The sequence below is a fragment of the Magallana gigas genome, chromosome 6, assembly GCF_963853765.1.
Source record: "Magallana gigas chromosome 6, xbMagGiga1.1, whole genome shotgun sequence".
NCBI lineage: Eukaryota > Metazoa > Mollusca > Bivalvia > Ostreida > Ostreidae > Magallana > Magallana gigas.
The window spans coordinates 3,059,446-3,080,984 of NC_088858.1; the positions used below are offsets into that span (position 1 = coordinate 3,059,446).

Here is a 21,539-nt window from a genome sequence, read left to right on the forward strand (position 1 = left end):
GCACTATCAGACAATGAGTTGTACTTGTACACTATCAAACGATGAGTTGTACCTGTACACTATCAGACAATGAGTTGTGCATGTACACTATCAAAACTGAGTTGAGCATGTACACTATTTACTTGTACACTATCAAAAATGAGTTGTGCATGTACACTAATTACCTGTACACAATCAGACAATGAGTTGTACTTGTACACTATCAGACAATGTGTTGTATCTGTACACAATCAGACAATGAGTTGTACCTATACACTATCAGACAATGAGTTATACCTGTACACTATCAAACGATGAGTTGTACTTGTACACTATCTAACGATGAGTTGTACCCGTACACTATCAGACAATGAGTTGTACTTGTACACTATCAAACACTGAGTTGTACCTGTACACTATCAAAAAGAGTTGAGCATGTACACTATTTACTTGTACACTATCAAAAATGAGTTGGGCATGTACACTATTTACCTGTACACCATCAGACAATGAGTTGTTCTTGTACACCATCAGACAATGAGTTGTACCTGTACACTATCAGACAATGAGTTGTACATGTGCACTATTTATCTGTACACAATCAGACAATGAGTTGTAGCTGTACACTATCAGACAATGAGTTGTAGCTGTACACTATCAGACAATGAGTTGTACATGTACACCATCAGACAATGAGTTGTAGCTGTACACTATCAAACGATGAGTTGTATCTGTACACTATCAGACAATGAGTTGTACCTGTACACAATCAGACAATGAGTTGTATCTGTACACCATCAGACAATGAGTTGTAGCTGTACACTATCAGACAATGAGTTGTATCTGTACACTATCAGACAATGAGTTGTAGCTGTACACTATCAGACAATGAGTTGTTCTTGTACACTATCAGACAATGAGTTGTACCTATACACCATCAGACAATGAGTTGTACCTGTACACAATCAGACAATGAGTTGTATCTGTACACTATCAGACAATGAGTTGTACCTGTACACAATCAGACAATGATTTGTACCTGTACACCATCAGACAATGAGTTGTTCTTGTACACAATCAGACAATGAGTTGTACCTATACACTATCAGACAATGAGTTGTACATGTGCACTATTTATCTGTACACAATCAGACAATGAGTTGTTCTTGTACACCATCAGACAATGAGTTGTACCTGTACACTATCAGACAATGAGTTGTACATGTGCACTATTTATCTGTACACAATCAGACAATGAGTTGTAGCTGTACACTATCAGACAATGAGTTGTAGCTGTACACTATCAGACAATGAGTTGTACATGTACACCATCAGACAATGAGTTGTAGCTGTACACTATCAAACGATGAGTTGTATCTGTACACTATCAGACAATGAGTTGTACCTGTACACAATCAGACAATGAGTTGTATCTGTACACCATCAGACAATGAGTTGTAGCTGTACACTATCAGACAATGAGTTGTATCTGTACACTATCAGACAATGAGTTGTAGCTGTACACTATCAGACAATGAGTTGTAGCTGTACACCATCAGACAATGAGTTGTACCTATACACCATCAGACAATGAGTTGTACCTGTACACAATCAGACAATGAGTTGTACCTGTACACCATCAGACAATGAGTTGTTCTTGTACACAATCAGACAATGAGTTGTACCTGTACACCATCAGACAATGAGTTGTTCTTGTACACTATCAGACAATGAGTTGTAGCTGTACACCATCAGACAATGAGTTGTACCTATACACCATCAGACAATGAGTTGTACCTGTACACAATCAGACAATGAGTTGTATCTGTACACCATCAGACAATGAGTTGTACCTATACACCATCAGACAATGAGTTGTAGCTGTACACTATCAGACAATGAGTTGTAGCTGTACACCATCAGACAATGAGTTGTACCTATACACCATCAGACAATGAGTTGTACCTGTACACTATCAGACAATGAGTTGTAGCTGTACACTATCAGACAGTGAGTTGTACCTGTACACTTCTAGTATCTGATTATTAATTGTACATGACTTTGTCTAACGAAGATTTTATTGTGCCACTGTTAGACACTTAATTAATATTGTATATAAAGCAATAAAGTTTACCCTAAAGCTGCTGATCGAGATACAGTATAAGCTACTACTCAGGAGTTCGGGTCCTAAGGCGAGGCCAATATGGCCACATAGTGAAAAAATTACTTACTAGTAATATTTTATGTGTTCTATCACGTTTGTAGGAGATAAAATCATGCATTGTTATTATGTTCATGATATCCTGATGTTAAATTGCGAAATTCTCTGTCCCTGCCATTGGGCAAAAATTGAGGCTTTTTATCAGGTTTTGAGGTGGGGGTGTTAATATAACCATATAATGAACATGTATTTCTACTTAGGGTAATTGCTGTTTGTCATCCTTAAATTTTTTAACTCCATCTTAAAAACGACATGGTTAACTGTAGGTCTCTTAAGCTTTTACCAAAAGCTTACAATTTTTTGCCTAGTGCCAGGATTCGTCGCTGTTTTTTCTTGATATTTTTAGGCATAGATAATCCAAGATTCCTCTTACTTTTGTAACCCCCCCCCCCCCCACCCCCGTTTTCATGAATTAACGTTTTTCAAACATTAAATAATAAAAGTGGGGTAACAGTCAGAGGAGGGTTAAAGGGACTTGGACATGACTTATGATCAAAGATTTTATTTTAATTTTTTATGTATAAAATGGTTTACCAGTGCATTTTAAATGATTGACCAAAATATTGAATGTTTAAGTCAAGTTACAAGCGAGATACAGAGGTCAGAATTGGTTGTTAAGTAAACAAAGCTCGAGTCTTATAGTTGTTTACAAAAAAATGTAATGTAGACAATTACCATTTCTTTGACAAAATGACATGTAAAAACAATTTAAACTAATTCAGTATCTTCATTAATACTATTATCAACAAAAGAAAGATACATTTGATTGAATCTTGCACCGATACAACACATATGTAAAAATGACAATATTCGAGCTTTGTTTACAAAACAAAGAATTATGAACTCCGTATCTTGCTTATAACTTGATATTTGACTTTCAAATTTTGACATAGCATTATAAACTTCTATATTTATAAATATTAACATTGAAAATGGAAAAAAAAAATTGAAAATTTTAAGTCAAATCGTGTCCAAGTCCCTTTAAGACTTCAATATGAATCTTAAAATGCAAAAATTGGACTTTGATCTGTCAATATAAGGGTAATGGTACTGTCAACGTGTGTTAGCCTCTTGTTTTATTTGTCACGACTAAGTTATATCACTGCTGCAGATATATGATTGTACAAGTTTCTGCCAATACCAAGCATCAGATTACGCCGATGATTGGTCAACATGTTGTGTTTCTGTTGCTGTTGTTGTCTGTACTTTATCTTTGTCCGAAGAGAAAGGGTTTTTAACTCTAGAAAGGATCATATCATTGGGACGAGACGTTTGGATGTTTGCATTGGTGCCAAGCGCCAGGATTCGTCGCCGTTTCTTCTGGATATTTATAAACACGATAAGGTTCAGACACCCACCAATGTTGGTAAACACAACAACAAATATGTACACAATAGACGGCACGTCATTCGTGATGATTTGCCAAATTCCATAGACCGTGACAGCCCACCATTGGACCGTGAACACGGCGACAAACATCGTCATGGTTTTTGCTGCCTTGACGTATGCTGTTCCAGACTGCGCCTGCTCACCAATTACACTTCGGATTTGATGAGCATCTCTTCTGATGTGAAACCACGTGAGCAAGTAGAGAGTAGTGTTGACCAATAGAATGAGGATAAAGGGTACGATCGTCATAAGGAGCGTAGCCAACCCCGGCTTCACAATACAGCTAAAAGACAAAACAGGTTTGTTGAAATCAAATCAAACCCACTCAGTTCATGAAGGAAAAATTACTCATCAAATCAATTTTAATTTTTTTTGACATCATTTTTAAGTATAAACTATTATTTAGTAAAGAAAAAAACCCTCACATATATAAAACTTAATATTTGTCTATATATTAACAGAACTTCCTTCTTGTGAAGATACATAATATAAATACATGTACATTATAGTCTAACAATGACAGGAAAATCAGATAAAATCATTTTAATTTTCTCGAAAAATCTACACACAGAATTTACCTGTATTTTGTTTATTGTATTTTAGCTCTTTGACGACGAATGATTGATAAAACTGAACCATTATAACCACTTTCATCCTGTTGCTAAGCAGTTTTCCTGGATTTGTGGAAAACAATATCACATAGAAAAAAGGATGTTTTTGAAACCGGAAGTATGACAGTTAGTGGCGCGTTAATGATGCTGGAAAATCAATCAATAATGCCACATTATTTAGACATGTAATGGACCAGAAAGTGCGCACGGGAACAAAATAAAGCCATTCTTTTTTCCTCATCTTACTTCACCCGTGTCCAACGATATAAATTTTAATCAACTATTTTTTATTAGGGGTGTATTAAATACTAGTATTCAAAATGAAAATTTTAAAAGGTGTTGCTTAATTTGTTTCTGCCATCCTGTTTAGTTCATATTTTCACGGCTTAAAAAAGGGCTATACTTCTTTAATCATAATAATAATCTTTCATATCCTATTTCGGATTAATTGGTGATGCCCGTTTTAATTACCGGTAGTTAATCCCTTTGTAACATCTTTTAATCATGATTTCATCATTATTTCAAAGACCGATCATGTCTACAAGTTTAACGTGAAAAAAAGAACCAAGTTTAAAAAAAACGGTACAAATACTTACAAGGCACAGCCAGACAAAACTGACTGTTATAGAGATACAGCCACGGTACAAATAATACAAGGCACGACCGGACCAAGCTGTTGTAGAGATACAGCCATGATACAAATCCTAACAAGGCACAACCGAACCAAACTGTTGTAACGATACAGCGATGGTACAAATACTTAAAAGGTACCGACCGGACCAAACTGTTGTATGGATAGAGCCACGGTACAAATACTTACAAGGTACCAGGCAAACCAAACTGACTGCTGTAGATATACAGCCATGGTACAAATACTAACAAGGCACCAGCCAGCCAGTACAGCCACGGTACAAATACTAACAAGCACAGCCAGACCAAATTGTTGTAGAGATACAGCCATGATACAAATATTTACAAGGTACCAGGCAGACAAAACTGTTGTATGGATAGAGCGACGGTACAAATACCTACAAGGCACGACAGGACCAAGCTGTTGTAGAGATACAACCACGGTTCAAGTACTAACAAGGTACATCCAGGCAAAATTGATGTAGGGATACAGCCAAGGTACAAATACTAACAAGGCACAGCCAGACCAAACTGTTGAAGAGATACAGCCACGGTTCAAATACTAACAAGGCACAGCCAGACCAAACTGATGAAGAGATAAAGCCAAGCTACAAATACTTACAAGGCACAACCAGACCAAACTGTTGAAGAGATACAGCCACGGTTCAAATACTAACAAGGTACAACCAGACCAAACTGTTGAAGAGATAAAGCCAAGGTACAAATACTTACAAGGCACAACCAGACCAAACTGTTGAAGAGATAAAGCCAAGGTACAAATACTTACAAGGCACAACCAGACCAAACTGTTGAAGAGATAAAGCCAAGGTACAAATACTTACAAGGCACAACCAGACCAAACTGTTGAAGAGATACAGCCACGGTTCAAATACTAACAAGGCACAACCAGACCAAACTGTTGAAGAGATAAAGCCAAGGTACAAATACTTACAAGGCACAACCAGACCAAACTGATGTAGAGATACAGCCACAGTTCAAATACTAACAAGGCACAACCAGACCAAACTGTTGAAGAGATAAAGCCAAGCTACAAATACTTACAAGGCACAACCAGACCAAACTGATGTAGAGATAAAGCCAAGGTACAAATACTTACAAGGCACAACCAGACCAAACTGTTGAAGAGATAAAGCCAAGGTACAAATACTTACAAGGCACAACCAGACCAAACTGATGTAGAGATACAGCCACAGTTCAAATACTAACAAGGCACAACCAGACCAAACTGTTGAAGAGATAAAGCCACGGTTCAAATACTAACAAGGTACAACCAGACCAAACTGTTGAAGAGATAAAGCCAAGGTACAAATACTTACAAGGCACAACCAGACCAAACTGTTGAAGAGATACAGCCACGGTTCAAATACTAACAAGGTACAACCAGACCAAACTGTTGAAGAGATAAAGCCAAGGTACAAATACTTACAAGGCACAACCAGACCAAACTGTTGAAGAGATAAAGCCAAGGTACAAATACTTACAAGGCACAACCAGACCAAACTGTTGAAGAGATAAAGCCAAGGTACAAATACTTACAAGGCACAACCAGACCAAACTGTTGAAGAGATACAGCCACGGTTCAAATACTAACAAGGCACAACCAGACCAAACTGTTGAAGAGATAAAGCCAAGGTACAAATACTTACAAGGCACAACCAGACCAAACTGATGTAGAGATAAAGCCAAGGTACAAATACTTACAAGGCACAACCAGACCAAACTGTTGAAGAGATAAAGCCAAGGTACAAATACTTACAAGGCACAACCAGACCAAACTGATGTAGAGATACAGCCACAGTTCAAATACTAACAAGGCACAACCAGACCAAACTGTTGAAGAGATAAAGCCACGGTTCAAATACTAACAAGGTACAACCAGACCAAACTGTTGAAGAGATAAAGCCAAGGTACAAATACTTACAAGGCACAACCAGACCAAACTGTTGAAGAGATACAGCCACGGTTCAAATACTAACAAGGTACAACCAGACCAAACTGTTGAAGAGATAAAGCCAAGGTACAAATACTTACAAGGCACAACCAGACCAAACTGTTGAAGAGATAAAGCCAAGGTACAAATACTTACAAGGCACAACCAGACCAAACTGTTGAAGAGATAAAGCCAAGGTACAAATACTTACAAGGCACAACCAGACCAAACTGTTGAAGAGATACAGCCACGGTTCAAATACTAACAAGGCACAACCAGACCAAACTGTTGAAGAGATAAAGCCAAGGTACAAATACTTACAAGGCACAACCAGACCAAACTGATGTAGAGATACAGCCACAGTTCAAATACTAACAAGGCACAACCAGACCAAACTGTTGAAGAGATAAAGCCAAGCTACAAATACTTACAAGGCACAACCAGACCAAACTGATGTAGAGATAAAGCCAAGGTACAAATACTTACAAGGCACAACCAGACCAAACTGTTGAAGAGATAAAGCCAAGGTACAAATACTTACAAGGCACAACCAGACCAAACTGATGTAGAGATACAGCCACAGTTCAAATACTAACAAGGCACAACCAGACCAAACTGATGTAGAGATAAAGCCAAGGTACAAATACTTACAAGGCACAACCAGACCAAACTGTTGAAGAGATAAAGCCAATGTACAAATACTTACAAGGCACAACCAGACCAAACTGATGTAGAGATACAGCCACAGTTCAAATACTAACAAGGCACAACCAGACCAAACTGTTGAAGAGATAAAGCCAAGGTACAAATACTTACAAGGCACAACCAGACCAAACTGATGTAGAGATAAAGCCAAGGTACAAATATTTACAAGGCACAACCAGACCAAACTGTTGAAGAGATAAAGCCAAGGTACAAATACTTACAAGGCACAACCAGACCAAACTGTTGAAGAGATAAAGCCAAGGTACAAATACTTACAAGGCACAACCAGACCAAACTGTTGAAGAGATACAGCCACGGTTCAAATACTAACAAGGCACAACCAGACCAAACTGTTGAAGAGATAAAGCCAAGGTACAAATACTTACAAGGCACAACCAGACCAAACTGATGTAGAGATACAGCCACAGTTCAAATACTAACAAGGCACAACCAGACCAAACTGTTGAAGAGATAAAGCCAAGGTACAAATACTAACAAGGCACAACCAGACCAAACTGTTGAAGAGATAAAGCCAAGCTACAAATACTTACAAGGCACAACCAGACCAAACTGATGTAGAGATAAAGCCAAGGTACAAATACTTACAAGGCACAACCAGACCAAACTGTTGAAGAGATAAAGCCAAGGTACAAATACTTACAAGGCACAACCAGACCAAACTGATGTAGAGATACAGCCACAGTTCAAATACTAACAAGGCACAACCAGACCAAACTGATGTAGAGATAAAGCCAAGGTACAAATACTTACAAGGCACAACCAGACCAAACTGTTGAAGAGATAAAGCCAAGGTACAAATACTTACAAGGCACAACCAGACCAAACTGTTGAAGAGATAAAGCCAAGGTACAAATACTTACAAGGCACAACCAGACCAAACTGTTGAAGAGATAAAGCCAAGGTACAAATACTTACAAGGCACAACCAGACCAAACTGTTGAAGAGATACAGCCACGGTTCAAATACTAACAAGGCACAACCAGACCAAACTGTTGAAGAGATAAAGCCAAGGTACAAATACTTACAAGGCACAACCAGACCAAACTGATGTAGAGATACAGCCACAGTTCAAATACTAACAAGGCACAACCAGACCAAACTGTTGAAGAGATAAAGCCAAGCTACAAATACTTACAAGGCACAACCAGACCAAACTGATGTAGAGATAAAGCCAAGGTACAAATACTTACAAGGCACAACCAGACCAAACTGTTGAAGAGATAAAGCCAAGGTACAAATACTTACAAGGCACAACCAGACCAAACTGATGTAGAGATACAGCCACAGTTCAAATACTAACAAGGCACAACCAGACCAAACTGATGTAGAGATAAAGCCAAGGTACAAATACTTACAAGGCACAACCAGACCAAACTGTTGAAGAGATAAAGCCAAGGTACAAATACTTACAAGGCACAACCAGACCAAACTGATGTAGAGATACAGCCACAGTTCAAATACTAACAAGGCACAACCAGACCAAACTGTTGAAGAGATAAAGCCAAGGTACAAATACTTACAAGGCACAACCAGACCAAACTGATGTAGAGATAAAGCCAAGGTACAAATATTTACAAGGCACAACCAGGCCAAACTGTTGTAGAGATACAGCCATGGTACAAAGGTACAAATACTTACAAAGTACCGACCGGACCAAACTGACTGTTAAAGAGGTACAACTACGGTACAAATACTTACAAGGCACAACCATACCAAACTAATGTAGAGATACAATCACGGTACAAATACTTACAAGGCACAACCAGTTAAGGCTGTTGTAGAGAATCAGCCACGGTACAAATACTTACAAAGTACCGACCGGACCAAACTGTTGTAACGATACAGCCATAGTACAAATACTTACAAGGCACCGGCTGGACCAAACTGTTGCAGAGATACAGCCACGGTACACACAATTATAGGGAACGCCATCACATATACACACAGCCGCCAGTCCCTGATACCGAAATCCATCTGACATTGGAAGCGAATCAACAAAAACGCATTTAAAGCTACCACAACTAAAATCAAGTTCTTGGTGGTCACCAGAAGTACCATTAGAAAGGCATAGAACTGGCACAGCTCTAATGGGTGGACATGGTCCTTCTCAATCACCATGGTCACGTGGTCAAACATATGGACAAAGTTGAAACTCATTTCGCAAATGGCCAAGTAGATCACGAACCGCTCACTTCGGGACCAAGTGTAGAATCTCTTTTTGTGAGTTTTGAATGACAACACAGTCACGACGATGGACGCAATGAAGCTGCATGATATGCAGACGATAGCGGTGATGTGAAGAGGAAAGAAAGTCCCATCATCCCAGCCCAACAGTGTCACATTGTACATGGACATCACAGAACTACGGGTTAACTACCCTTCTGTTCTGTTAATATGCACTATCAGCCTCTCGTGCACACAAGAGGGAATTCTTCGGTCCAACAAGTTTTGAGTCTGCTCTCTTGCACAATTTTTCTCATATTTTGTTCAATAAAAACAGCGTCGTCTGAACTTTATCGCGTGCGTATGAGAGACGGCTGCTGCGATTATCGCTGTCACGTGCCCTGTTGCTCTTTGCGGACATTTTAGCAACCAATAATACAAGCCCAATATAAGCTAAATTTCTTGTCATTAACATTTGATTCTGGACCCAACATGTGATGTACGCGACAGATAATCAGACCGCCCATTTAATGACATTTTATTTCTGGTTAATATCATTTGTTAATGAATCATGGAATGGAATTCCAACATCACAGTTGCTCATATCCTGTTAATTGCGACTGGCTCTGCTCCAACCGTTAATTAAACAAGGACTTGGGATTCCTATGGAAGGTGCTATAACCATTGAGGAAAGTCCACTAATTTGCCGAATCAAGTCAACATATACATCTGTAGGTGTTGACTATGAATATTGTTGCTTTATAAGGAATAAAAACATGCGAAAATCAGTGTTTGATTTACCTGCTAATTGAGGTTTGAAAAAGAATTTCCTTGTCATGATTTCAATGTGACCTTCATTAAAGACACATACTACAAACAGTAGTCGTTACTTCCATACTAGGGCGAGTTTTACGTCAGTAAATAATTTCGTCAACGATATTAGTATTGGTATTATGTTTCTTAGGCCCCGAATACACCAAATTTACAGTTTAATTGTAATTTTAAGCATGCGCACACACATGTACATTAATTGAGTGTATGTCTGTTGGTGGTTTTTATAGAACTAAACTGCTTGTGCCCACGTCAGTAAATTTGTTATTTTCTCAATGCTGTGAAATTTTTTGAACATTTATTATCGTAAAGGAGGGTAGGGCAATTTATTGTAAATTATAACATTTTTAAAGTTGTTTTCGAGAATGTATTTAGCAGGCACGTAGCATCAGAGGGGCCCACTTTTTCTCGCAGCAACAAATTTTTTGAAATTTACATATAAAAAATGGAATAATCATGGAGTTGGCCTCCCCCACTTTCAAAAACGATGCTACGTGCCTGTTTAGTATGAATTAAAATAACATTGAGAGAACAATGCAGTGGTTTTTCAATTCTTTAGATTATGTAATATTCATATGTTTTATCTACTAGTACATTTACTATACCAGCACAAAATGGATACATTTTCACCAAGGCATGAAATTATCAGAAATTGGCTAGATTTTCGTTTTCATACACTAACTATGCCAATTTTAAAGGATACGTCTATATCTTTAGTTAGATCATGAATCCTTTATTTTAAACATCTGCCTGGGTTTTTTTTAAATAGCCGTACTTAATTATATTAAGAGTGTAAGGGCACGAATTTCGCCATGAACAACCTTCAATGTTCTATTTTTATTTCTTCCAACTGCTTGTTCACAAACCGCGCTTGTACCGTCGATGTACGGGAAGTCACGGATAAACCCTATTCCCAGTCCGTTCAATGAGGCCATTTTAAAAGTCAATTTTTGCCATGTGAGAGGAAGTTATTCCTTTACATACAGATCACCTGTGATTAATTTTTTTTACTACCTATAAATGTGATTAATTTTCCGTTAGTTTTTTTGTTGATTTGTATTACCTACATTTATTTGATAATCTAGGTATCATGATTTTCTCAAAGATTTAATGAATAACAAACTATTCCTATCTCTGGCATTAAGTATTTCCCGTAATATATGTATAATTCTAAATGCAACCATTGAATGCTTTCGGGTGTAAAAAAAAAAAAAGATTTCTACGTAATTCAAATATCCTTAACTAAGTAAATCCTGTATACAAATTCTCTAACATAGGCATGTAGATGAAATGTTTTAAATTATAATTTGAGGTCTATAGAATTATAATAAAGCAAACAATACACAATACAATTCTATATGGCAATGAACTCTCTCAATATTGATTTACTAAAGCGAGTAAGATCCTGTTCAACGTTCTTTTTCTTACATGAAAACCCCATTCTTCAGCGTTGCAGTTGAGGATATTAGCAGGATGTATATCAAACACTTCTATTTTTGACTCGATTTTCAAAAAATACCCTTCAATATTTTAGATATACCTAATATGCACTTGTTAGCATCGCGAGTCAATATTTTGTGTAACATTTTATTTTCCAATTGTAACTCTAGAACGAAATATCTGACGTTATCCTGGTCTTTTAACGATGTTGATATTTTACTTTTAATATATGTATCAAAATCTGTAAAACAGTACTATTGGCATACAGCAAAAGAACGAAATATCTTTCAGTTGTGTTGGTTCACACACTCTAGGAAATAAACAGTTTTAGAAATCATAGATGTATAGGATTTGGAATAGAAAACGTTCTGGTATTAGTTATTGTTATTTTGTCACATTTTTAACCCAAATATTGTTCTCAAATTTGCAATTTTCAATCAGCGTGTGTTTTCAAGTTCCGAACTATAACTGGAAGTGTTTGACCTTTATTTCTCTACATACACCTTTCTTATACATCGTGTTTATGTATCCATATCCGGTTCGACATCATTTACGGCCGAGCATCGGTGCTTCCGGTTCTCTATTTGGCCAAACCTCGTTGTTTCTGGCTCTTACCTGCCGAGCCATGGTTCTTTCAGCTCCCTACTTGACCGCGCCCGGGTACTTCCGACCTACTACCCGGTCGGGCCTCGGTGCTTCCGGCGCTCTTTATGGCCGAGCCTCGGTACCTGTTCTATTCCCCTATTGAATAACGTTATATGTTTATCTTCAGTGTTAAATACGATATATGTTTACTCGCCCTTTGTATTAACGGCTCTCTACCTGATCGTGCCTCGGTGCTTCCGGTTACCTACCATGCCAAGCATCGGTACTTCCAGTTCTTTACCTGGCCGAGCCTCGGTACTTCAGGCTCTCTGTATTGCTGAGCCTTGGTGCTTCTCTCTCTCTCTCTCTCTCTCTCTCTCTCTCTCTCTCTACCTGGTCGAGCCTCGATGCTTTTCGGCAAATGAATAACTTTATAGCTTTTTATTTAGGATGAAAGACGTTCATGGTGGATTTAAGTGAGGGGAAGCTCATCATTATTAATATTGATTGTATGGTACAGATCAAAAGAGTGCCGGCCAGCTCGTGTGATGCTCTAGTCGGGAACAGGTATCGGTATCATATATAGTGATGGTATGGTATCGTTAACACCGCATCAAATTTAATCTCGCCTAACTAATTAAATTCGATTTTATCATTCATAGCCAATTTAGATTTTATGATTCCTTGTTCATTATCTGTGAATTAAAACACACTCTAAATCATTTTGATACGAAGATGTAAATATTGGATACTTTGAAGAAATGGAAGAATAGTTCAACAATATACTGGAACAAACAAAGAGTGCTGTGACAAAAAGATGTGATAAAGTGGTATCTGTGACGGCAAACAAGTTGCCACGGTAATTGCAGGTAATAAGACGATGTTTCTTTATTTACTGATAGAAGTAACAATTATGGGAGCAGTTAAATGGAACGAAAACGCGAGAAAAGCTCATTACCAGAAGGAACAAAATGATCAAATTATGGAAATTAACAAAAATTAACAAAACTCAACACAGATGGTTTGAAGAAAATACTTTTCCAAACTGACCATGAGCGAGTCAACCAGTGAGATTCCAGTGAGGGGTTTGAACAGCGAGAGGTTCTATCCGTACCACGTTACGGCCATCACATGTATCGGCGCCAGTTTGGTTGGCGTGGTCGTAATTTTGTATATCTCGTTCAAATCTCGTCTGTATAAGTCGTTCTTCCAGTGGACGCTTAGCGATCGGTTCGTGGTGTACATCGCAGCCTGTGATGGCCTCTTTAATTTGTCGCACGTGCTCGATCACGTACAGATGGTCGTTACAAGGTCGCATGTCCACCCACGAAATCTTTGCGTAGTGTACGCCTTCCTGGTTGTCGTTTTTACCACTGCAAAAGGACTACTGGTTTCGGCAATTGCGCTGAACTCATTCTGTGCTGTTCATTTTGGAAAGTCGGTAAATTTCGGATCTTACGACTGGAAACTACATCTTTTTATTTTGGGTATTCCGTCGATGGAAGCCTCACTAGCTGTTCTTTTAAATAAGCTTGGGCCCACTGGTTTATTGTAAGTAACACAATTGTACCTTTCGCTCTAAACGTCTAAATCTTTCAATTTAAGATAGAAACGTTTATTCATAAAACATTACCAAAATTTTAGAAGGCTGTCATTTTCACAATTTACATATGAAAGATTGTCGTCTCTGATGTCCTTGTTCTGTGGTTCATTTTCAGTTGCGGCATACAAGAACGTGTTGCTCTCATGGTTATGACGACGGTTCCAGCTACCCTGATACTCGTAGTCACGTGTTCTCTCTACGTCATTATCTGGTGTCGTATAAGGCGAGAAATTCGACGGCTGCAGTCGGCCAAACAAGCTCTGAAACACAACGCCACCAAAATCATGACGTTGTTCGTCACAGCCTACGTTGTTCAGTGGTCCTCGGTTTCAGCGAGTGGAATTTTCTCGTTTCATGGTGAAGTGTTTGAGGTTATGGATTATTTCGTGATAACAACCACTAACCTTGGCGGGGTGTTTAACGGAATAGCATTTCTTGCTATCCAAGTAATGCGTGTGCGACAGAAGAACATGGTCATTCAGCCAAAGTTAGTTCCTCGAAACATTGAAACGGGCGGGACGAAATTTTGAACCAATGAGTTATAGCAAGAAAACAAACAGGAAATAACACATTGGAGAAGACGTACATTTTTCGCATCAGCCTTAGTTAGGATGAATTGTCCCAATGGTTGACTGTTCATGTAGTTCCGAAAGAATTTGATGTAAAGGTGATTAGAACTACGGCCAAAATCACTAGCAACCCATTGTCTGTGCACCCCACAGAGGGGTTTCTATCCCCGCCACTAAACGGTGAATTTAGTGTCCTTAAAATTAATAGATACCTACTGTCAGTGTCACTTGTTTCGATCATAATGTTAATTGGTATAAATGTTACAGAAAACGTTAAAAACACATTACAAATGATTCCCCTTCATTCCTGGAACTTCAGAGTTAAGAGGAATGAATAGTTTAAATTCCCAAAAATCAGTTTTAAATCCTGCGTCTTTAGGACCTCGATGTAAGCAAGTTGTACAATTTGTAGTTTTTATACCCCCGCTCCGAAGAAGAAGAGGGTATACTGTTTTAACCTTGTGTGTTTGCCTGTCTGTCCGTAACAAAAATATCTGTCGCATTTTTCTCAGCAACTATAAATTGCAGCTGCTTGAAATTTTAACACACTATTTGTTAAGGTATGTCATATCGTGGGATGGATGTATTTTTGTACATTTTGGACGTCAACTTCCTGTTAAATAGATTTGTTTATTTTTAGCATAAATTTTTAAACAAATTTTCGTCAACGATTTCTCAGCAACTATTTGATGCAGATGCTTGAAATTTTAATACACTATTAATGTAGGCATGCCATATCGTATGATATATTTTTGTACCAATTGGACGTCAACTTCCTGTTAAATGACGACTTTGCTTATTTTTAGCCTAAATTTTCAAACAAATTTTCGTCAAAGATTTTCAGCAACCATATATCGCAGATTCTTGAAATTTTAACACACTATTTGTTTAGACATGCCATTTCGTGGGATATATTTTTGTACCAATCAGACGTCAACTTCCTGTTAAATGTCGACTTTATTTATTTATTAGCCTAAATTTTCAAACAAATTTTCGTCAAAGATTTTTAGCAACTATTTATTGCAGATGCTTGAGATTTTAACACACTATTTGTTTAGGTATCACCGGGTATGCCCTATCGTGGGGTCTATTTTTGTACCGATCGGATTCCAACTTCCTCTTAATTGTCGACTTTGCTTATTTTGCATATTCACATCAGAGCGGGGGTATTACTAGTGAGCATTGGCTCACAGATATCTTGTTTTCCATTTTTATTCGTGACCCACAAGGTGTTTGAGAAAGGGGACACAGTGGATTCTGAATTATATTCATCATTGTATAATTTTGATAAAGTAAAGCTAGTTTGCGATTCGGGTCAGAATTCGAGTTGAATATATATCTGAGGTGAGCAATGTGGGTCATAAACCTCTTGTTTGTTGGAGTATTTTTAATAGTGTGGTTTAAGGGGGCGGTTTTGTTTTGGGTCTTATTTAAGGAATAAGGAATCATTTTTCGAGTATTATGAGGTGATAATTTTGGTCGGGGCGTGATCAAATCCAATAAAGCCCTTGTATCTTTATGATAGATTTGATCACGCCCAGACCGAAATTATCACCTCATAATATTCAAAGAATTATTCCTTATCACTTATATTTATATAATTTTAAGCCACTGTACGATTAAATATTTAAATACAAATAAGCAAACCCCGCTGGCGCCCCTATTATACGTCATTTGAAGTTATGAGTTATAAAGTACAAAATCGATATGTAGTGTTATATTGTATCACAGGCAAAGAGACTGGAAATGCAAATAGTTAAGAAAAAAGGAATCATTCTTTGAGTATTATGAGGTGATAATTTCGGTCGGGGCGTGGTCAAATCCAATAAAGCCCGAAGGGCTTTTATTTTGTTTTGTTTGTTGTGGTTGTTTTTGTTTTTGTTTTTGTTTGTTTGTTTGTTTGGTTTTTTTTTTGGGGGGGGGGGGGGGGGTAGGTTCTTCACTTTCGCGTTTAGTACATGAACCTAACACCTGTTTAGAAATTTTTGATATGATTCAGCTTCGATATTTGTACTTTTGTTACATCTTATAGAAATTGTTAATTTGAATTCATTTAGCTGTTTGAGAAGGGAAGGATCAATATATGTATCTCCAAAATGGAGATGTTTCTTATTTTATTATATATGACGGCGTTTTTAGCTTACTTAATATGAAAACTCTTGTCAATGAATAAAATTGACTGAAAATTAACACACTGATGCAAGTAGTGACAGAATGCGTTTCTTTGACTTTCAATTATTTACATTATCGCATTCAAACAATTACTAAGGTTCTTATGTAGACGGTTATACTACTGATGAGATTTGAACAAGGAGCCTAACGGCCAATCGGATCAGGTTCATTACATACTGGTGCTGTCCTACTTCATCATGCCATTGTTTAAAGACAAATGCTTTACAAGCGTTATCACAATCGTAGTGAGCGTTCCTTCGCGAAAATATGAAGGAGCAAATCAGATCTAGAGTAGCGCTTAATATTCATTAGAACAATATTACTTCAATAAATTGGCAAACTTTCAATAAGACTAGCCATGGGTGTTGTATACAATCGTTAATTATGGTTAGATGCTTATCGGACGAAACGAGGTGGAAGCTTAAATACACAATATACTTGTATTATATGTCTCCCTAACAGGCAAAAGCTCTTCAGCATTTCAATTACTTTGGTGAGTTTACCTGCAGTGGATTCTCCATGCAGTAGAATCAATCTATTAATGTAATGTTTCAAGAAAACATAAAAATTACATATTAATCAATCCCTAATAATGCATAAAAACTAATGTTTATGGCAAAAATGTAACATATTTCTAGGTTAATTTAACAAAAAAATGGAAGCACTAGATCATACAAGATTCATGCTCAAAATTGTGAGGACGACCATTACAATACATTACGTCACTGAGAAGACCAAGGGAATTTCACTTGTTTCTATTTATAATAAACGTGCTGTGGAAAACTATAGACAGAAGAATCATAGGGGATAATGTTCAATCTTAATTTATTCAAAAGCTGAATTCAATATTACAATTAAAATTTACAACAACTGAAACAGGTCAATTATGGGAATCTGAAAAAGTTAGCGTGTACGCACATAAGCGATATATCGATTCATTAGCGGATATATCACTTGGACTTTCCATTTCTTAATTGCGAGGCATGCGACGAAGAATAGGCACAGTTGTTGATAACAAATGTACACAATTAACACTCCTGCAATTACAGAGAATGTTTGGGAAAAGACGTGACATTTGATAAAGATGGTTGAAATGTTAGATGTTTAAAAACTATATATTTGTATTCGAAGAAAACAAACATTTATCGACAAAGCGAGATTCAGTATACGCTGGTTTTAGAATACATTTCTTAGCTTAAAGTTTTAAAAAGACATTCTAAAACACTAGTGCCGAATATGACAAATATGAAATCCAAAGACCGTCTATATGAAACTACACAAATTATACCGGTATTCTGATAGATACAGATGATACTGTCCATGATTTATGGTCAAATTATACAGTAAATTTCATGAAGGATATAGTCTACCAGTTTGGACTGACCTTACAGGTCAAACTTCTGGAAATCAATTACATTAAAGGATCACTGTCAATTTAAATGGTTGGTCGGGCACATTTGATAGACGGATATGTAATTATCTTTAGCGTACTAAAATTCCTTAACTACTCACAGCATTACTAATCACTAATATTTTCTGTTAGATTAATGTTATTTAATGTCACAACAAACATACAGTTAAAATCTGAAGTACAAATAAAAACAAAACACCCCCCCCCCCAAAAAAAATCAAACACAATCGGGCTAAAAACAAACAAACAAAAAACACCCCCCCCCCCCAAACAAGTCCATCGTTCCATGCATGACATGTAATTCGGCATTTAGTTACACGTATGTTTTTAAAAAGCTAAAATATGCGCCCTCGAATCTATTGCTTGTGGATTCCTCAGTAGACCTCGTTGATGAGTATTTTGTTTGTTCTTAATGTAACGCTTGCTTCGTCTGTCAAATGGATGGTTATGGCAAACCATTTGTCTGTCCATGGTCCTGGGGTTTCATTGTTCCTGAGGTTATCGGATTAACGTGTATATTACAAAACTAAAAATGTGTGTATAATTTTAGGGGTTGTCAAAAGCTCTGTTGTTTCTACAGAATATTCAAAATGTTTTGAAAAATCATCATTTTTCTGTTAGTCTCTACCAGGGACATATACATAACATGTTATTTATGTCTCTGGTCTCTACGGTTCTATCTTAAATGTATATATTTGTATTTAAATTCAAAGCAAAAATAATGAAATTAGCATCGAAAATTTTCCCATAAGAACTATACAATGTCAAAAATTGAAACAAAGATGTAATGAACCCTACATTTGTCCGACGGACTTTGCGCACTCTTTGTGGAGATTCCGAGCCAGGTGAGCGAAAAGTCTTTCGTATTATTTTGATTGGGATTGGAATGCAGAACACATGACTTCCGTTTCTCATGTAAACAAAAATGACAGGTGCGATTTCATCTCACTTGTCCCTTGTAACTGTATTATGGGTGGAACTTGCAGCGGAGCGTCATTGAAAAACTTACCCAAGAAAATTCTTATTGTTGGAAACAGCGGGGCAGGTAATTAGCGGCACTTTTCCGATGGAAACATTTAAAACCATTCATAAATGTAACCCAACACTGATCGGACGCCAATGTCCCCATTATCAGATTATTACCAGATTACAACGGCCGTAGAATGTCACAATTTTGTATTGTAATGCTACATTTGATTATCCAGCCATGTTTAAAAGGTACTATTAATTGCTGATGCAGTCACAGCATACAGCTTGTAAAGTTCAACAGGTTACTTTATCTTAAACATGATATCATTCATAAAAATCAGATATCATTAATCATGAAAATCCTATGTTTATTTATTCATCTATCTAGGAAAGACCCATTTGCTATACAGTTGGTTACTAGGAAGAAATGACCTTGAAACGGTGCCAACAGATAGCTTCAATGTGGAGAGGATAGTTTCCGATACTTGTGTGTACATGATGTGGGACCTTTGTGGTTGTAAAGACTTTCGCTTGAAACGACGGCAATTCTTCCATGGGACCGATGGTAAGCATTTATTTTATATGTTATAAAGACTAGAATGCATTTGACCATGGTAATTACAACTCACTTCAATTTCAACAATTATTTTTTGATGCAGTCAAATGTCCACATTGATATTTGGGACTGGGGGTACATTAGAGTTTAGTACCGCAATTATGGAAAAGCAGTTCTTGTAAAACATCCGTTCTATTAAATTTTCTTGCATTCTGTCATCAGGTGTAGTGTATGTCATTGACCCAACATCTGACTCTGTGGATGCCATTGATGATTTGACCCTGGTGTCTTCAGACAGAGACCTCCATCATCTTCCTTGCCTTGTCCTCATTTCTAGGAGAAATGGTGAGATACTTCAACAGTGAAGTCCATTTAAAGCACTTATTCCAATAATTTGGTAAAGACAATGACATCTAAAATAGTAATCAATGAGTATGGCAGAAGTAAGTGAGGGGATAAAATGGGGCACCTGCCCAACACATATTTAATTTGATGATAATCTTACATTAGTCAAGTTCAACAATACATTTTAATAATTCAATAATGCACTTTGTATATTTACAGATGTGAAAACCGATTGGCTTGTTCGAGTGAAGGATGCTCTGAGAAGTCACAGTGGTGCAACACATGTCATGGATGTGGATATCGTAGATCAGAAGTCAATTAATGATGCTCTTCGTCAGCTGGACAGAATGTTCGCCCCAACCAACGGTCACCAGTAGTGAAGATCAGAAAATAATTACGCAATTTCAAATAGATAGGAGCACCTCATCTTTGTTAACAATGTTAAAAACCGTGTGAGGCAACACTAATTCCTTCTACTGGGTCAGAAACTGAGTGCCATGAACCTGGAAATTTTTTTCCATGTCAAGTTGTAGTGTCAGAGATTAAGTTCTGTTTACAGTGAAACATGATTTCAGTAAACACACTTACAATGATTTCATGTTTACAATGAAGTCATATCATTTCCCCTAGTCTTAAAATGAAATCAAAATTGTTTGTCCTTGTCGCTTCCTTCAATATGTTTTTCTGTATCTAGTCCTTGCAAAGGTTTGGCTTTGTCAAATAACAAGGTTGTAATTGTCTGGTGATGTTTTTATGCTGTACAGGTACAAATGTATGTTCCATAGATTCAAATTATAGTGATGTCTGTGATTTGAAGACTAAATCAGGTTGTAAATAAGCGAAATTTTTCAATGCCATAATTTCATAGCCACTAGAACAGGTAGAAATGAAATGTGACAAACAGCTAGTGTTTTCTGAATCTCTAGCAAGGTGCAGACTACCAAGTTCATGATACATGTAATTTTGACATAAAATCCAAATACAGTGTACAAGAAAAAATCAAAGGTAAACATCAATCAACGAGGAGTAGGGTTTATTTTTGCAACTATAAGCTAATATATCTGAACGTAATTTAAATACTGATGCTAATTTGAAAATCATGAAATTTGATTTGCTGGTTGGTACTTACAAAAGCTTGAATTGTTTCCGACCCCTTTTTTTTATGGAGAAAGAAAATCATCGTTAATAAATCATTACCACAAGTTATTTTTTGTTGTTTATTTATGAGTTATCTTTTTTTCATTTCATAATAGGGTGATTGAGGAACCTTTATTATTTTTTATTACATTTTTATTTGACATACCGGTACTGTAGAAGCACATATTTGCGTTGGGTAAAAATTTCGTTGTTTTTAAACCAAAAAAAAAAATTGGTTGGCATTTAATTTC

At 37.0% G+C, this 21,539-nt stretch overlaps 3 protein-coding genes across 4 annotated transcripts; 2 read left to right on the top strand and 1 right to left on the bottom strand.

Annotated features, from left to right (window-relative positions):
• Positions 1–2,983: 2,983 nt before the first annotated feature.
• On the bottom strand, positions 2,984–10,206 carry LOC117689074 (uncharacterized). Its single transcript, XM_034468797.2, has 2 exons — positions 9,372–10,206; positions 2,984–3,872 (listed from the first exon to the last, which is right to left on the bottom strand). Exons 1-2 carry the CDS (start codon positions 9,860–9,862, stop codon positions 3,353–3,355), a joined length of 1,011 nt encoding a protein of 336 aa, XP_034324688.2. The 5' UTR covers positions 9,863–10,206; the 3' UTR covers positions 2,984–3,352.
• A 2,757-nt stretch (positions 10,207–12,963) lies between these two features.
• Positions 12,964–16,558, top strand: LOC105343895 (uncharacterized). Its single transcript, XM_011451407.4, has 2 exons — positions 12,964–14,077; positions 14,245–16,558. The coding sequence occupies exons 1-2, from the start codon at positions 13,578–13,580 to the stop codon at positions 14,657–14,659; spliced, it is 915 nt and encodes a 304-aa protein (XP_011449709.4). The 5' UTR covers positions 12,964–13,577; the 3' UTR covers positions 14,660–16,558.
• A 2,610-nt stretch (positions 16,559–19,168) lies between these two features.
• LOC105343894 (ADP-ribosylation factor 6) lies at positions 19,169–21,357 on the top strand. Of its 2 annotated transcripts, none has more exons than XM_011451404.4 (4): positions 19,169–19,326; positions 19,639–19,815; positions 20,029–20,151; positions 20,371–21,357. In XM_011451404.4, the coding sequence occupies exons 1-4, from the start codon at positions 19,179–19,181 to the stop codon at positions 20,526–20,528; spliced, it is 606 nt and encodes a 201-aa protein (XP_011449706.3). In that variant the 5' UTR covers positions 19,169–19,178; the 3' UTR covers positions 20,529–21,357. The 2 variants fall into 2 exon arrangements, with proteins under 2 accessions (XP_011449706.3, XP_011449708.3); XM_011451406.4 differs by lacking the exon at positions 19,169–19,326 and adding an exon at positions 19,351–19,499.
• The last annotated feature ends 182 nt before the right edge of the window (positions 21,358–21,539 follow it).

Bases quoted from the DNA above. Each gene is read 5' to 3' on its own strand.
- LOC105343895 (XM_011451407.4), top strand. From the start codon at position 13,578: ATGAGCGAGTCAACCAGTGAGATTCCAGTGAGGGGTTTGAACAGCGAG. The intron at 14,078-14,244 runs GTAAGTAACACA...GTTCATTTTCAG, and splicing joins CTTGGGCCCACTGGTTTATT to TTGCGGCATACAAGAACGTG.
- LOC117689074 (XM_034468797.2), bottom strand. From the start codon at position 9,862: ATGTCCATGTACAATGTGACACTGTTGGGCTGGGATGATGGGACTTTC. The intron at 3,873-9,371 runs GTAAGTATTTGT...TTTGTCTTTTAG, and splicing joins TTTGGTCCAGCCGGTGCCTT to CTGTATTGTGAAGCCGGGGT.
- LOC105343894 (XM_011451404.4), top strand. From the start codon at position 19,179: ATGACTTCCGTTTCTCATGTAAACAAAAATGACAGGTGCGATTTCATC. The intron at 19,327-19,638 runs GTAATTAGCGGC...TCATCTATCTAG, and splicing joins TGTTGGAAACAGCGGGGCAG to GAAAGACCCATTTGCTATAC. The intron at 19,816-20,028 runs GTAAGCATTTAT...TTCTGTCATCAG, and splicing joins ATTCTTCCATGGGACCGATG to GTGTAGTGTATGTCATTGAC.